This window comes from Mchenga conophoros, linkage group LG16 (assembly GCF_057382185.1).
Source record: "Mchenga conophoros isolate Kocher_MC1m ecotype Shallow Benthic linkage group LG16, M_conophoros_male_GT1.1, whole genome shotgun sequence".
NCBI lineage: Eukaryota > Metazoa > Chordata > Actinopteri > Cichliformes > Cichlidae > Mchenga > Mchenga conophoros.
The window spans coordinates 27,843,127-27,860,195 of record NC_140541.1 but is presented as its reverse complement, the minus strand read 5'-3'; the positions used below and the strand labels follow the sequence as shown (position 1 = coordinate 27,860,195).

Here is a 17,069-nt window from a genome sequence, read left to right as displayed (position 1 = left end):
GTTAAATGGTTTGAGAAGACACTGGGAGTCCGTGGGTTCAACTTTAAACATTACAGCTAAAGCCATTTAGGAAGGGAGGGGAAAACACCTGGGCATCAATAAATCTGTAAATCTATCAGCCTATCAGCATTCAGCAATAAATAAAGTCACCCCTAATGAGGTCTCTTCTAGGAGCACAACATATATCTCAACAGTTGTAAAAGAGAAAAAAAATGTAATTACAATTAAAGAAGCAGTTTCTATGGTTCACCACCAATAAGCTATTTCAAATAACTGTGGGTCTGAGTTTTAGCATGTTTCCTTATAAGAAACACACTTCTCTATTAGAGGAGGGTAAAGCGAAAAGTGTGGGGGGGGAAACTCTCTGGAGTCAAAACTCTAACCAGACGCCACTGCAGCGGTATTTTTGAACCCGTGCGTCAGAGCTGCGCCCGTGGCCAAACCGCTTATTAAAACGCAGAGAAGCCAAGTGCCATAAAGACAGAAGGCAAGCAGCTTGTTATTATTCTTTCTGAGAGGTGAACAGGCTGAGATCAATGGCTGCAGTGGTTTCGCCTCGCCACAACTATGGCCCTATAAAGCACAAAGACCCGTGTGGCTCCGACCCATACAGTCACAGATATTAAGTATTCCAGGGGCCTTTGAAAGAGGCTGCCAAGAATAATTTCCCACATGTAACATTTCCCACCAAAGCCACAGAGTCATACTGGCATATTCTGTGCCCCCACTAGACCCCACATGCCCTCGCTAGAGTGACGCAGGAGAATCGATGGAAAAACAGATCCACTTCATTAATAAGGAGTCACGTTTGTCTTTATTTTTTATATACAGATGGCTGAAAAAAAACATTTAGGAGAAAAAAAGCAAGAACTGGATGCTGCTCGGGTGTTGCTCAAATGTGACCCAGTTTTTGTACCATGAGTATTAACGAGCTTTGCCAAACTATTTTCAAAAGTCACACTAGAACAAGCTTCAGAGACAAATGCAAAGAAGCATTGATACAGGTCACATGTTTAGCATATAGCACATATACCTGATAACATGATATCAGCACAGGTGAGTTTGAACGTGTAAAATGATCTTAGGCACGTTGTGTGGAAAAGCGATCTGCTTTCTTCATCCCATCCAGCAAAATTTCAAATCCGCAGCTGTCTGAAGCGGGTCTAGATGAATTCATGTCATGTGCCATTTGGTCCAATAAAAAAAAGGCAAGACCAATAGCACTGAGTTTTCTTTTTTTCCTGACCACAGGTAGTAAATGTATATTTTTATATGAAATGTCTGACCAACCAGTAAAGCCCTTCTAGGGTGGTGTGGCAGCTTGTGTGCAATCAAACCTACTCAAAGAGTATGAAAGTGGCTAAATATGTGGACATTAACCGCTGACACAACATCTCAGACATTAACCCTGTGGAGATTTGAGTTTTAAAAGTTACGAGTGAACAGCAGCAATGGCAGGCTATAATATACTCTATGATAGCCGGCTCTGGCTAGCTGGCAGAGCAAGCCTACATGATTGCACCAATTTTCAACTCATCTTTTTACTCCTGATGCATTCATATAGTACTACTGCATGTCATCAACTTTTGTGTACTCTTTCAAATGCTTTGTTTGGTCGGGGTCTCTCTACATTCTCCTACTCTCTCCGAAACAGATGACTGTCCCTCCCTAAGACCTGTGCCAGAGGTCTCTTCCTTTTAACAGGGTCTTCCTTTCTGCCACTGCCAAGTGCTTGCTCATAGATGATCATTGAGGTTATCTCTCTAATATTCAAGGGCATCACCTGTTTGACTGTCACTGCGGTGGTTTAACCTGAGCTAAATTTGTCTTAGATTCATCAGGCAAACGTTGTGCTGACAAACACAATTCCTAGACAAAAGGGAGCATGTTTTTATTTTGCCCACAGCTGCACTGTTTGGTCACAATTTAAAAATGCCACAAAGCCAGTTTTTCTAAACAAGTGCTGGGAATAGTAGGATGACGAGTTTGGTACCAAAAAACCAGTCAACCTGCAAGTGATTCAGCGGTATATGCATTACACTGAGAGGTGGCAGAGTTGAAGATTTTCATTGGGGCAAGATTAGAAATGAGTACATCAGAGGGAGAGCTCAGGTTAAGCAGATTGGAGACAAAGTTAGAGAAGCGAGATTGAGAGGGTTTGGACATGTGCAGAGGGGAGAGAGTGGATAAGCTGGACAAAGGACATTGAATATGGGGCTAAAGAAGATGACCACAGAGAAGATTAATAGATGTAGGGAAGCAGGACATGCAGAGGGTTGATGTGACAGACACGGAGGAGGGTAGGGACAGGGTGAGATAAAAGCAGATGAGCTACTCTGATTGCCCCTAAAGGAAGCAGCAGAAAAAAAAGTATAACTGTCTGTTCTGGGAGATCCTTAAAACAGCAAAATTAAAAAGCACCATTTAGACTTGTAATTCAGTTCATTAAGGAGAGTCAGTTTCACAGCAATGTTTTCCAATCTCCAACTTCCAGCCATTTAATTAAACTACTTAACACCTGGCACTGAACAGGAACAAATTAGCTGAAATTATAATATTTTTATATGCACATTTGTCTAAATATTAGACTTTTTCTGAACTATGTTACTCTGTTGGTATTTCTAACAGACTGTTTATCTGTAAACATTGTGGGATGAAAAGCCATGAAAGCACACTGCTTGACTTTGTAGTGTCACATAAAGACAGATATTTATTTGTTAATAAATGGCTACGTTGCATCTCAAAAGTTTGTTACTCATAAAACTCCTTTAAAAAAAACAACATACATTCAAAATTAAATTTAATCCAACAGTAAATTATTGAGAAATGTTGTGAATGGCACCGATTAAAGGAATTGCGAACAACTTGAATAAAATGCCTACATATCACACAGGTGCCCATTTTCTACAACCATCTGTTGGGACATTGTGCTGCCTAATGCAAGTTTATGTTAAATCCTTTGCAGTTATGTTGGCACGGATAAAACTGCTGTGTTAGTTTGCTGTGTTCTGTGAGGGAAGATGCATTTTAACAACTGTCAGCATGAAAAAAGCATGAATTTGTTTAAACGAGAATAACCTGAAGAGTTTCAGAAGATATTTGGTTGCTTTTGTTCAGACAATAAAACATGCAAAGGCTGATACCTATTCTTGCTTACTGTTTTTTGAACAAGTATAACTGCTTTCAGTTGTGCCATCTCAGAAAAAAAAAAAGCCTATTAGCATTATAAACCTGCATTAGGCATCTCAATGTCCTGCTGTGACACTGAAATGCTGGCTGCTCTGCATGAACATAGTCAATTAAAAACCATAGTCACTTACAACTCTTTTCATTTTTACAGCTGAAATAAAATTTAATGTGCTTTTCTTTCCTAAAAAATACATTTCTAAGAGATCTTTTGAGTGACAGTATAACTGTTACTATACCACAAATGTATACATTGAACATATTTTACATAAGGCACAGGCTTCCAAAGCACTACATGCTTTGCAAAAAGGTACAGTATATTTAAAGCAGCCCATCCATTTACCTTCTAGGATAATCTTTGAGAATTCTGCTTTGCATGTTATGATGCAAATATTCAATTTAAATGCATCAGTTTGAGTCTACCTTTATATTATTGCATGACGGCCTATAAGTTAGAAGATAGGGTTGTATCAGATGAGTTATTAGATGCAATATGAGGTCCCAAATGCCCAGAAAATAAGTGTTCATGCAAATAAGATGAGTGTAGAGTAGAACCAAAAGGCCAAACCACCACTTTTGGATAAATAATGTGAAAGGAAATAAAACTAATAAATCTAAAACTAATCTATCTTGACTGTCAGCTACAGAGAAGCTGCAGTTCACTGGAATTGTAGGTCAAAGCAGGTGCTGGCACATCTGTCCCACTAAGAGCATCCTGCCCTCTGATTTTCAGGTTGACAAACTTTATCTTCCAGCTGTTGTTGTCCAGAGGAGAGCGGATAAGGCCAAATATTTGTTCAAAGATTCCCAGACAGACTGAATCTCTGTGAATAGTCCCAGCCACAGCCACCAACACCAAGCCATGACGAGAGGTCAAGGCTTTGAGGCCATGGGGATCCAAATTGGGACTAAAGAGGAGACGCTCATCCCTGGTCAGTGCCAAGAATCGACAACTAACCAGATCAGCACCCAGAAACTCCTCCATCTGCTCACTGCCAGCTCTGAGAAAGACATAACTCTGTTATTAGTGTTTTGGGGTTGTTTTACCTTCATCTCTATGCTTTGTAAGAAGAAAATCAGAAGGAATAATCTACCTGAAACAGAGGACTACTCTGAATAAGATTATAAACCAACAACATCAGTATTATTTAAATTCTCATTTGCTTTCACTACTAATGAGGTTCTTACTTGGAGAGGAGACGTAACTTCACATCAGGCCAGAAATGTTGTGGTCCCCAGTCTTGGGGCTGTTGGCCAAGTGAAAGGTTTTGACTGTTCAACAGCTGGAAGAACCACTGACAGAACTGCTGGCCGAGGACCAGCGGATCAAAGCCCATCCCACAGTTCACATCTGAGGAAGCCGCCTCTCCTTGAGGGTTTTCATCCACCACCTCCATAAAGAAATGAGAGGTTGTTGTTACATATGATCTTCAGTCTCTACAAGTCAGAGCACTACACCCATATTAGCTAGAAGGTCAGTTCTTTGATGGAATGGCAACAGGTTCTAAAATATAAAGTCTGAGTAAGGCTTGATTTTAGAGCTGGTGTTGACCCTGAATTTTGGGAAGTACAAATTCTAATATCAATATACAGTGCTGTAAAAAAAAAAAACAGCACTCTCTTCCTGATTTCTTATTTTTTTGCATATTTGTCACAGTTACATGCTTCAAATCATCAAACACATTTTAGTATTGGTCAAAGATAGCCAGAGTAAATACAAAAATGCTGTCTTTAAATGATGTTTGCATTTATTATGAGTAAAAAGCTATCCAACCCTACCTGGCCCTAAGTAAAAAACAAAAAACAGAAATCTTTCTGATTGTCAAGACAATGGAAAATAGTCTGTGGACTGACAAAACAAAATATTAACTTTTTTGGAAAGTTTGCATCCTGTTACATCTGGTGTAGAACTACTACACAGCAGTTCATAAAAAACAAAACAAAAACAAAAAAAAACCCAGCAGCAGTCAAACACTGTGGTGGTAGTGTGATCATTTGGGACTGCTTTGGGATCTGGATGCCTTGCCCTGACTGATTGAACCATGAATTCTGCTCTCTACCAGAAAATCCAGAGAATGTCCAGCCATCAATTTGCACCCTGAAGCTCAAGAGCACTAGGGTTATGCACCAGTGCAGGGATCCAAAACACAACAGGAACTCCATCTCTAAATAGCTCAAAAAATAAAATGAAGTTTTTGGAATGGCCTATTCAATATCAAAACTGCTTGATTGCAGTTCTTGTTGCCAAGGGTGGCACAGTCTGTTGTTCGGTGATTACTTTTTCAAAGCAATATATAAACTGTTATAAAGGTGTGTGAGGACACTGTGTGTGAATAACCCTAATTATGTCTTCTCTTTCCAGGCATACCAACATCAGTGCCATGTCTTCACTTCACTGAACTTCACTATTCAATAAACAATACTTTCCATCCTTTATAAAATAGATGGGTCGCCTTTGGCTTATCCCCAAATAAAACATTTACTGGCGGCAGTGGCTTCTGTTTCTCTCGTGTGTCAAGTTACCTTTACAGAGGACCACAGCTCCAGGGTCCTCTTTATAAGCATGTGTTTCTCGCTATTTGGGGGCATCGCCACACCTTCTGTAGCCAGGTACTTGAATATCAGGTCACGCTGAACCTTTTTCCTCCTCAGGAGCTCTTCGGCATTTTTAGTGAAGGCGAGAATGGTTTCTTTAGCTTCTGCAGTGGAAAAATGATCAGACAGAGTAGGATAAGCTAATCATTTATTTATCTATCCAGCAGAGGTGAGAAAACACTGAAATTGTTCATGCAATTTATTTGTTATTTCTTGGTAGGTATACAACAAATCTCTTGATTAAGGACATTATGTAACTCACTGGGCTCCAGTAAAGAGAAGTAAGCTGACTTCCTCTTTGCCATATGAAATTGAATAAAAGTCTTACCCGTAATGTTTTCCACGACTATCATCTTATTCGTGACCGTATCACTGAGTGACAGTAAGTCGCATTTTGTCATTAGGCTCAGTATCTTCGTAAATCCAGCACGCTCTGTTTCTGATAGTCCTGACATTTTTGGCAAAACGAAAACACTGGGGCGGTTTCGTCCATGCGAGTCCTGCAAGAAATCTCTCCGTACGGAAACAAGCAGTAGTGGGAACGGGATCCGTTCAAAACACTGGTTGCTATGTTACGTTGATGCGTTCGCAATATTTCGGAGGGCAGACAACTTAAGGTATTGTCAACACCGCAATTGTCACCGTAAGAGCTAGAAATTACGATAACAGAGTGAACACGAATGTAGTACAGAAGGGTTTTCGCTGCCTTTAGGTTTGTAAAAAATATGGGAATCTTGATATTTACTTACAGAAAGCAAAACAAACAAAAGACATTTTTTCCATTACTTTTTGCTCTCACTAATAAGTAGGAGCTAGAGAGTGCAGTGTCTTCTGCTGTATCATTCAGGGAAACTGGTGCTGTGTACTGACACGTTTTATGGTAATTATTACGTAAAAAAAAGGGAAGTTTTCTCCATTTTTCTTTGAGTTATTAGAGGCTCATTAGAATAAATACCAAAATATCAATCGTTGAAATTTGAAGTGTACGGTGAGCTCCTGAAGGCATCATAAACCAAGCTAGCAGCTAGCCTGCGCACTAGCGATGCTCGGACGGGAGAGCTGGTCAGCCTGTTTAGCTGGCGTCACGCTATCATATTAACATGCTTTAACGAGGCTAAGAGGATCCGTTCTCCAGTTTAATATCGTACTGTGAAGCTAGTGAACCCGAAAGGTAATGTACTGTTATCATTTGCTAATTTACCCTCAGCTAGTTATCCATTCGTTTAGCTTAGCTGGTATGTTGTTAGTGCAGTGCCGCTTATTTACATGTCACTTAAACATTTAGGCATTCTTGTTAGTTTTTTCAGTTAAACTGCTGGTCCACTTACAGTAATGTTTTAGGGTATGTAATATTATTTTCCCTTCTGTCGGGATTCACATTCAACCACACGTTGGTATTTACTGTTTATCTTTGGTCTTATTGAATTGAACTATCTTACATCTTACAGTTTGATACTTTTCTTGAAATCAGTGTATGATCGTGGTAACGCGATTAGATCTGGAGGTTTCTGTCGAGAGCAAATCAGGGGATTTGACATGTGTACGTTCAATGACACAGAAACGTACCTTAGACATTGACCTGTTCCTGCTGGTTTTTATCTAGCATCTGGGTCGCATAGACAAATATTGATAGACTTCAAAGCTAAAGCTGTCAGAAGGAATGAGGAACTGTGTCATTGCAAAAAAAAAAAAATCATTTCGCAGGACATGCACATCACACTGGCCAGCTTTCAACACAAGGAAATATTAAGAAATGAGCAGGAGGAAGAAACTGCCAGTGTCTAGTGGTGGTAGTATCATGCTCTGGGGCTGGGAATAATGAACGAGGTTGCCTTCAAATTCTTCAACTTCACCTCAAATCAACAGCTAGATAGTTAAAACTTGAATATAACTGGATGTCCCAACACCACCATGGTCCCAAACAAACATCTACATTGTAGCTTGCCATCGCCAGTGTGTGAATGACTGAATGTAGTGTGAAGCGCTTTGGGGTCCTTAGGGACTAGAAAAGCGCTATACAAATGCAGGCCATTTACCATTTACATTCAAACTAGTTTTGAAATGGATTAAGCATTAAACATTAAGCTTCTGGACTGACTTTCCTAAAGCCCTGACCTCAAACTTATTGAAAATGTGTGGACTACTTCTGCCAAGAATAGTGGTCTAATATCTAGGCACAGTTATGCCATAAGCATAATGGATATCAAAAGTGTCTTGTTGAGGTGCAACTTGCTAAGGGAAACTTAACTTAATATTAGCGGCGGTGTATCTATATATTTCAACCTGTGTATATATACTTTTCAATATATATACTTTTCTGTGTTGTTAGAGACAATCCATACATTTTCTTCTGGTTATCTGGGGCCGGGTCACAGGGGCAGGACATATAAACAGTATACACTAGATATATGTACACAAAGCCTAAAACTAGATAATTGTATTTCAAGGAGTTTATTACATTTTGTACAAATTGAGGAGGCCAAAAGTGTGCTTCATGTTGGGTATGTTTTCTGCTTAGGGATTATCTATTTTTGCATACATTCTTCAAATTGTATAAATCTTTCTCTCTTGATTTTCCATTAGTATTTCCGATGGGAGACTATGAGAGCAGTGCTCCTGGGCGAATAACTGTGTATTCAATCCAGGGTTGCCCACACTGCACGCAGGCCAAGACCACCCTTGCTGGCTTGGGAGTGCCTGTATGTGACATAGACCTCGGTAGTCATTCAGAGCTGAGAGCAAAGGTGAAGGAGCTGACAGGACGCAGCACAGTCCCTCAGATCTTCTTTAACAATATTCATGTTGGAGGTAACGACGACCTGCAGAAACTGGTGAGGAAAAGGAAAACATTTCTGACGATACCACTAGTTTACTGGTCCCTAATGACCAGTAAACTAAGAGGTCAAGCAATGTCCAAAAATGGGGGAGAAAAACTAATTTGAATTGATACTGTAATTTCTGTAGTCACCTGAAGAGCTTCAGAGGCTGGTAAGTCTGGTGAAGGAAGAGCCCCTTCCAGCAGATGCACCACCTCTGCCACAACAGAGTCAGTCAGAGCATACAGCTTCAGAGAACGAAGGAGGTAAGGAATTAATTCTTAAGAGTTTTTGCCTGCTTAAGATCATTACTTTCCTTTCCTTCCCTTTACAGTCAAAAATGCTCTTAAGGCACATTTTAATGCGGTTCTTAAATATATTTGTAAAATACCTTCTGATATTTTAGTATATTAACTGCCTATCTTTCAAGAAATAGACAAGCATGGTCTGAAGTCAGCGTGTCCGGTTATGCATAGTCATTGTTGGCTGAAGGTGAGCCAAGAGCAAAGAGTGGTTATGAAATAGCATTGGCTGATGTAGTGAAAAAGCCATTTTTAGGCAACATCAGGTGTGTGTGTGTGTGTGTGTGTGTGTGTGTGTGTGTGTGTGTGTGTGTGTGTGTGTGTGTGTGTGTGTGTGTGTGTGTGTGTGTGTGTCTTACATCCATGCTCCTCTACTCCTCCAAATGCCAACACGGACAGTTGATACAGGAAACCTGAAACTCTGGATAAGCCTAGTAGTGCTGGGCTGCCCCACAGCACCTCATATGTACAGTGTAAACAGTGTTTGTAGAAAAATATTGAAATTTAATGTTAGCTTTTGTGAAGTTTAATTAAAATCAACAGTACGTGGTACTACACATACAGTGGGGCAAAAAAGTATTTAGTCAGCCACCGATTGTGCAAGTTCCCCCACTTAAAATGATGACAGAGGTCAGTAATTTGCACCAGAGGTACACTTCAACTGTGAGAGACAGAATGTGAAAAAAAAAATCCATGAATTCACATGGTAGGATTTGTAAAGAATTTATTCGTAAATCAGGGTGGAAAATAAGTATTTGGTCACCTCAAACAAGGAAAACCTCTGGCTCTCACAGACCTGTAACGTCTTCTGTAAGAAGCTTTTCTGTCCCCCACTCGTTACCTGTATGAATGGCACCTGTTTGAACTCATCATCTGTATAAAAGACACCTGTCCACAGCCTCAAACAGTCAGACTCCAAACTCCGCCATGGCCAAGACCAAAGAGCTTTCGAAGGACACCAGGAAAAGTATTGTAGACCTGCACCAGACTGGGAAGAGTGAATCTACAATAGGCAAGCAGCTTGGTGTGAAAAAATCAACTGTGGGAGCAATCATCAGAAAATGGAAGACATACAAGACCACTGATAATCTCCCTCGATCTGGGGCTCCACGCAAGATCTCATCCCGTGGGGTCAAAATGATCATGAGAACGGTGAGCAAAGATCCCAGAACCACACGGGGGGACCTGGTGAATGACCTGCAGAGAGCTGGGACCAAAGTAACAAAGGTCACCATCAGTAACACACTACAACGGCAGGGAATCAAATCCCGCAGTGCCAGACGTGTTCCGCTGCTGAAGCCAGTGCATGTCCAGGCCCGTCTGAAGTTTGCCAGAGAGCACATGGATGATACAGCAGAAGATTGGGAGAATGTCATGTGGTCAGATGAAACCAAAGTAGAACCTTTTGGTATAAACTCAACTCGTCGTGTTCGGAGGAAGAAGAATTATGAGTTGCATCCCAAGAACACCATACCTACTGTGAAGCATGGGGGTGGAAACATCATGCTATGGGGCTGTTTTTCTGCCAAGGGGACAGGACGACTGATCCGTGTTAAGGACAGAATGAATGGGGCCATGTATCGTGAGATTTTGAGCCAAAACCTCCTTCCATCAGTGAGAACTTTGAAGATGAAACGAGGCTGGGTCTTCCAACATGACAATGATCCAAAACACACCGCCCGGGCAACAAAGGAGTGGCTCCGTGAGAAGCATTTGAAAGTCCTGGAGTGGCCTAGCCAGTCTCCAGACCTCAACCCCATAGAAAATCTGTGGCGGGAGTTGAAAGTCCGTGTTGCTCGGCGACAGCCCCAAAACATCACTGCTCTCGAGAAGATCTGTATGGAGGAATGGGCCAAAATACCAGCTACTGTGTGTACAAACCTGGTAAAGACCTATAGTAAACTTTTGACCTCTGTTATTGCCAACAAAGGTTATGTTACAAAGTATTGAGTTGTATTTTTGTTATTGACCAAATACTTATTTTCCACCCTGATTTACGAATAAATTCTTTACAAATCCTACCATGTGGATTCATGGATTTTTTTTTTTCACATTCTGTTTCTCACAGTTGAAGTGTACCTCTGGTGCAAATTACTGACCTCTGTCATCATTTTAGGTGGGGGAACTTGCACAATCGGTGGCTGACTAAATACTTTTTTGCCCCACTGTACATCTCTGGCACATAACGATAATGCACTGAAGAGCAGAACAAGTCATCAGATTGTAGTCGGTGTAATATAGGTGAGCTGCTTCTGATAGAGCAGTTTTATTTAGTGTTTGCACAGATGTATAGACTATTGGAGTACTTAGTTTTGCCTTTTTAACAATGACACCCTTTACATATACAGTCAGAACCATATTATACAATACGTTCCTTATACCAGATTCTAACCATCCAAATGTTGCAGAAGCATGCCTAAAAGACTTGTGTTGCTGCCATGAGATTCACTGATTCCATATTTGCATCAATGAGCAGTTGAACTGGTGTACCTAATTAAGTGGCAGGTAAGTGTACAATATAATGGGGGGGGGAGAAGAAAGAATGAAATTGCCATTTGTGCGTGTAAATATTTCTTTGGAAACATGATTTGTCTCTGTGATCCCTGTCAGACTTTATATAATAGACAGGACTGAGGTCTGATGCTTAAAAAAAATCTTAGTAATGCTTGTGCCATATATACACAGTTACACATTTACTTAATTCCTCTTCAGTAGTGTATATTCCAAAAATCTCATTTACAAACCAAAGCAATGCTGCTGTGTTGAAATGAAAGAAGCCAGAAGTTTACCCAGCTCAGGCAATACCTTTTCTCACCAGCGAGACATTTTTTCACAGATGCAGAACTACATCGTTTATCAAATTCTTTCATACATGTGTGAACATGATTATATTTCTGTGTGTTTATACATGTGTGACCTGGAAATTCCACGCGTGTAGAATTTACGTGTGAGAGAGATGAGTTGGCAGACCTAGTGGAAGACCTCAAACATGCCAGCATGATTGGCAGTCATAGGAGGGGGCTGACTTTATACAAAAAGAGCTTCTCAGGAAGTCAGCTGGTTGACTGGCTGCAAAAAGAGAAGGGCATGGGTAAGTAAGGCTGTCAGTGATATGGGTAAAATCTCATGCAATTTTCCAAGCGCCCCTATCCTTACAAAACATAGTCAAATTCAGTTCTGTCAGCACTTGATTGTGGCTATGTGTACACTAGCCAGGGCTGCAGCCTGTAATACTGGACAGGCATTGTTGAAGAAGAAGTACATGATCAGAGTTCATGGCTGTGAGCAGCAGGATGGCAATTTTGGCGAAGGAAAAGACACCATGGATGCACTGTACAGGCTACTGGAGGATGATTCAGCTCTCAACGCAGGACAGACTTCAACCTGCAGTCCCATGCAGGGTACGTCAGGACCAGATAAGGCTTGGAGTGTGCACGTATCGCATTTCAGGTTCACTCTGAGCAGTGTCTTTCAGCACTCTACTAACCCATGTCCTTTCTTTGCTGCTAACTTAGCATATGATCCTTCTGGGTTTGTGGCTTTAAGAGCTGAAATATGGTGTATCCAATAAAAACATCATTCGCTCATTAGCTTGCAACGCCTGCGTGACTGAGCGCATTCTCTGTCTTGAAAATCTATGCAGTATTTTAAAAAAATACTTAAACTCACTGTCTTCATCAGTGAATTAACATAATTTAGCAAATTTAGACTAAATAAATAAACTATATTTGATCATAAATAATGCTTTATGATGATATTATGCATAAAGTGTATCAGGCTGCAAAGAACCTAGCTGGATTTCAATGTCAGCTGCTGGCTGTTTCACAACAGTTTCCTGCTTTGCTGTGGGCTTGGGTCAAATTAATACTTGGTTTTAATTTCCTGTCAGATATTCCTTTACTTCTGCAATGGTGGTGGTGAGTCATATTGGCTGGCTCTGTGTTGGCGTGTTTATACCTGAAAGCTGCACACTTGTAGAACCTGTAGAGTCACACCATGATACCAGCAGGATTTTACCCAGCTTCCTTTTTTTCTATAGCGCCTGATAAAAAGCACAATTTGTTTTTTGTTTTTTCTTTGTTTTGTTTTTTCCCAGCTCTTGTTTAATATTTTGACTCTGAACTATGTTGATTTTTATTTCATGTTTTTCTCTCTTTGTCTTCCTGCCAGCCACTGAGCTCTCTTTGCTTTTACGGGAGATGATTCTGAAATTGTTCTCGGAGCATCTCTCTGCCGATGGCAAGGTAATGTTGTCCCTGATGCTCACTGAGTGCATGTTGCTATTTTGTAAAAGCAACAGTGCATTTGGATCTGTGCCACACAGTGTGTACTGTTGCACTGGGCAAGCTGTGTGTTCATATGAAGTTTCACTTTGGCAAACAGAAAAAACTTGTCTGCAAACATTTCTACTGTATTTTTCACTGCAGGTCTTTTTGTGACCTACATTCAAGGTTGTTTGTCAAGATATTTTGACAGGATAATGCTTCTCTGTTACTTTATCCCTGTACAAACGGTTAAATTAAATGCATGTACTTTGTGTCCATGCTCCCACAGTCTGTGGACTATAAAGGCATGTCAGCAAATCCTGTTTTTGAGCGTTACTGTGAGCTAGCTATTCAGCTGCAGAGGGTGGAGTTGCTGTCGCTTAGCCGGGAGGAGAAGCTGGCCTTCTTCATCAATATCTACAATGCCTTAGTCATCCATGGGTACCTACGCCTAGGGGCTCCCACCAACATGTGGCAAAGATACAGAGTAGGACTACACAGCTACACTGTCTCCCCCAGAATTCCTTTGTAATATCAATAAGACTTATGTGCTGAAATTAGGAATGTTTTGAATTGTAGTTCTTCAATTATGTGAGCTACCTGATTGGAGGAGAGGTATTCACGCTGCAGGACATTGAGAATGGCATTCTTAGAGGGAACAGAAAAGGTGTCGCACAGCTTCGAAGACCCTTCTCCAAAACGGACCCACGACTTCAAGTATTCACATTTTGATAGCTGAATTTATGTGGTGACAGTTTTCTTTAGTTAACTAAAGGTCATGTCTCTTGTTGTCCACTAGGTGGCACTTCCAGATGCTGAGCCACTGATTCACTTTGCCTTGAACTGTGGTGCAAAGGGCTGTCCACCTATTAAAACATACACACCACAAGTAAGTGATTTCGCTTTAGTTTTTTTGATTCTGAGAAGGCTTAGCTAAAATAAATACACTTGGAAACTCCCTCTTCTGTCACAGTTTTTACAGTTGTGAAATTGTCCCATAGATTTCATATCAGGTTTCCCAAGTCTTGCCTCTTATAATGTCTCCCATAATCGCGGCACCCTGAATGGTCAGAAATTAATTCTTATGTGCTCGCCCCTCTCAGGACATTGACAGCCAGCTCCGCACAGCAGCCGAGGCCTTCCTGGAGAATGATTACGCCTGTGTGGTAGATTCTGTAAAAAAAGAAGTGCACCTAAGTCAGATATTTAAGTGGTACAAAGCTGATTTTGGAGGCACGGATGAGAAGGTATTTTTAAGTTTAATAGCTGTATGTGTGCACATGTATGGATCCTGAATTTTTCTTGTAGGAAAAATAGATGAATTGTTTTTTTTAATGTTTTTTTTTTTTTTTGTTGCATCCCCTTCTATCTCATAGCTGCTGGGATGGGTGCTGGATCACATGGGTGACTCACCAAAGAAGACCAGCCTGCAGGGCGTCGTTTCTGCTGGAAAGACCAAAGTCAGTTTTCTCCCTTATGACTGGAGCTCCAACAGCACCCACTGAGCTCACACACAAATGCATTCACACCTACCTGTATGTACGTCTACATGTTTTACGTCCATTGTCTTCTGATTGAATCTGTACAAAATGGAAAAACACTTATTCTTAACCATGCGTATGTTTTATACAGAACATAATGTATGTCCCTGTGACATGAGGAGCACATTCTGCTCTCATTGTAAGCTCCTACACCCCATCTTTTGATGCTGTGTAAATACTAGAGAATTTGGTAAGATCATCTCAGTATTTTCTACACATGAATGGTGTACTCCAGCAGCTTGATAGCATCAAATGCACACTAAACATATTTTATTATCTGTAACCATAGTTGTGGCTCTCCTTTCCATGTCAGCCACTCAGGACTCATAGATGATCCCATTCCTCTCTGTCCAGTTCAACACTGGTTGAGCTATTCATGTGGTGCGTATATTTATAGCAGATGGAAACGATAACTTGGCTTATCAAACATACTGCTTTTATAAGCCATAAGAAAACCTTTTGAACTTTAAAGAAAAACACTCATTCATGTGCAGCAGACTGCACCTTCTTCTCTCTGGTCCTTCATTTAAGCATTTTGCAACCTACATATTTAAATGGTTTGGTTTTCCATTCTGTGGGGAAAGGAAGGATTAGCTGCTGCTCCTTTTATCTTTTAAATGAAATCGAATATAGGTGTGGATATTATATAGTCACAACTCAGCTTGTGGCTGTAGAATCTGAAATGCAAGGTGAAGATTTTGTAAATAATGATCCTTTTTGAGTTTGTTTGCGGTTAACAACCTCTGAGCTTTTTTTTTAAAGGGGACAAATGAAATCTGGATGTGCTGCTCTTATTGTCCTGGTTGGTCAGCATAGGATGCACTCAATGAGTAGTTGATTTACGTCAGCAAAGGGAGCAGCTTCTGTGTGCACTGTGTAGAACACACAGACATATCCAGTGTCTGCTGCTTAGACTTTATTTAAATGTATGGATCAGTTTGTCTTCCTATCAACCATAGGTAAACTTATTCTTCCTCTATGCATGTTAGCCTATGTGGCTTTTCAACCCTCTTTTTAATCCAGGTATTCCACTGTAAATTGCAGAAGTGCTATTACTGTGTTTTGGGTTTTTTAGCACAGTTATTTGTTTTAAAAAGAAAATTATGAAACATTTATCAAAACCAAACCCGTTCGGGATGCACTCTGACACTTTGCATGTTTTTTTTGCCTACTTATGCTACTGAGACATATTTGTACTTTTTCACAAGGTCGCTGTTCTGTTTGTCTGTATGTGACTAATGTGCTGTTGATCCAGCTTTTTATTTCAGCATGTCTACAGAAACTGGACAAAAAAGTCTTTAGAAGTGTACATTACCAAAATGTACCAAATGTACACTTGGTCATTAATTCAATAGGATATTAGTGTATTTAGTTTCACCTTGAACAAGTTTACAGAAACTATTCTTATTTAGGAGTTGAGCTTTTCTTTAAACTTAGCCTTTCATGGGGTTTTTTTTTTTTTATTAATTTTTAGTATGGTGCTTCATTGTACATTGCATAGCAGTGCAATAACGTTCCATTAAGTTTCTATAATGTGTCACATCGTCTTAATTAAGATTTTCTTATCTCAGGTCAAAGCAAAATCTGACACCAGGTTGTTTGATGTCATCAGTGCATCGTATGCTGCATGTTGTTTTCTAGTCTTAGCATTTCTGTATAGTTTGTATTTGTTTGCAAAATCATTTTCAGCATTTGATTCCTGCACACTGCTGTGTTTTTGTTAAGGCTACAAGCAGCACCAAAGCAAATGGTTAAATTAGTCTCAGAGCTGGAACACATTTGCTGCATGAGTTAGAGGAATACCCTTCAGTCTTGAATAGTAACTTTAACAGGACTGCCTCTGCTGGCTAGTGTTTTGTTTTTTTTCTTTCTTCCCCCAGCCTGTGTGCTTGGCTATAAGAACTGCTTGGACCTAAAATGTCAGATATCGAAGTACACAAAGTAAAAAACCACATCTGATAAAAGTCAGGCATACACTGATTACTGCGTATAGACTTGAGGACACCAGTCTATTTAACAGACTGTAGTTTTTCTTTGAATGCAGCCTTCAGCAACAAAGTGCACCTTTGGCTTTACTATATTAGTGTTAAGAGTGGGAGACACTTTGTGGACTAAATTAAACAACACAAGATTTTTGTTTATAGATGTTCCCCGTTTTTTTTTTTTTTTTTTTTTTTGTTTTTTTTCCCCCCAAAAGATAAACATACCTCATGTATCAGGAAGATGTGATGCAAAAAACTTTTTTAAACAATTCTAATATCACTGTTCCTCTTTCCTAGGATTGACAACAAAAAAATTTACATCCCTAAATAAATAAATAAATATGCAATGTTGACCTATATGCGTATACTGAGTTTGTGTTTT

General features: G+C 40.1%; 2 protein-coding genes across 4 annotated transcripts; one reads left to right on the top strand and one right to left on the bottom strand.

Annotated features, from left to right (window-relative positions):
• Nucleotides 1-795: 795 nt before the first annotated feature.
• Nucleotides 796-6,342, bottom strand: lg16h3orf38 (linkage group 16 C3orf38 homolog). Its single transcript, XM_085249913.1, has 4 exons — nucleotides 6,110-6,342; nucleotides 5,710-5,885; nucleotides 4,375-4,577; nucleotides 796-4,187 (listed from the first exon to the last, which is right to left on the bottom strand). The coding sequence occupies exons 1-4, from the start codon at nucleotides 6,234-6,236 to the stop codon at nucleotides 3,824-3,826; spliced, it is 870 nt and encodes a 289-aa protein (XP_085106039.1). The 5' UTR covers nucleotides 6,237-6,342; the 3' UTR covers nucleotides 796-3,823.
• Nucleotides 6,343-6,384: 42 nt separating this feature from the next.
• Nucleotides 6,385-17,046, top strand: LOC146556983 (uncharacterized). Of its 3 annotated transcripts, none has more exons than XM_085250489.1 (11): nucleotides 6,385-6,398; nucleotides 8,365-8,612; nucleotides 8,746-8,863; nucleotides 11,838-11,990; nucleotides 12,112-12,300; nucleotides 13,070-13,143; nucleotides 13,454-13,651; nucleotides 13,744-13,881; nucleotides 13,964-14,053; nucleotides 14,268-14,411; nucleotides 14,541-17,046. In XM_085250489.1, the coding sequence occupies exons 2-11, from the start codon at nucleotides 8,373-8,375 to the stop codon at nucleotides 14,667-14,669; spliced, it is 1,473 nt and encodes a 490-aa protein (XP_085106615.1). In that variant the 5' UTR covers nucleotides 6,385-6,398; nucleotides 8,365-8,372; the 3' UTR covers nucleotides 14,670-17,046. The 3 variants fall into 3 exon arrangements, with proteins under 3 accessions (XP_085106615.1, XP_085106614.1, XP_085106616.1); XM_085250488.1 differs by lacking the exon at nucleotides 6,385-6,398 and adding an exon at nucleotides 6,784-6,952; XM_085250490.1 differs by lacking the exons at nucleotides 6,385-6,398; nucleotides 11,838-11,990; nucleotides 12,112-12,300 and adding an exon at nucleotides 6,786-6,952.
• The last annotated feature ends 23 nt before the right edge of the window (nucleotides 17,047-17,069 follow it).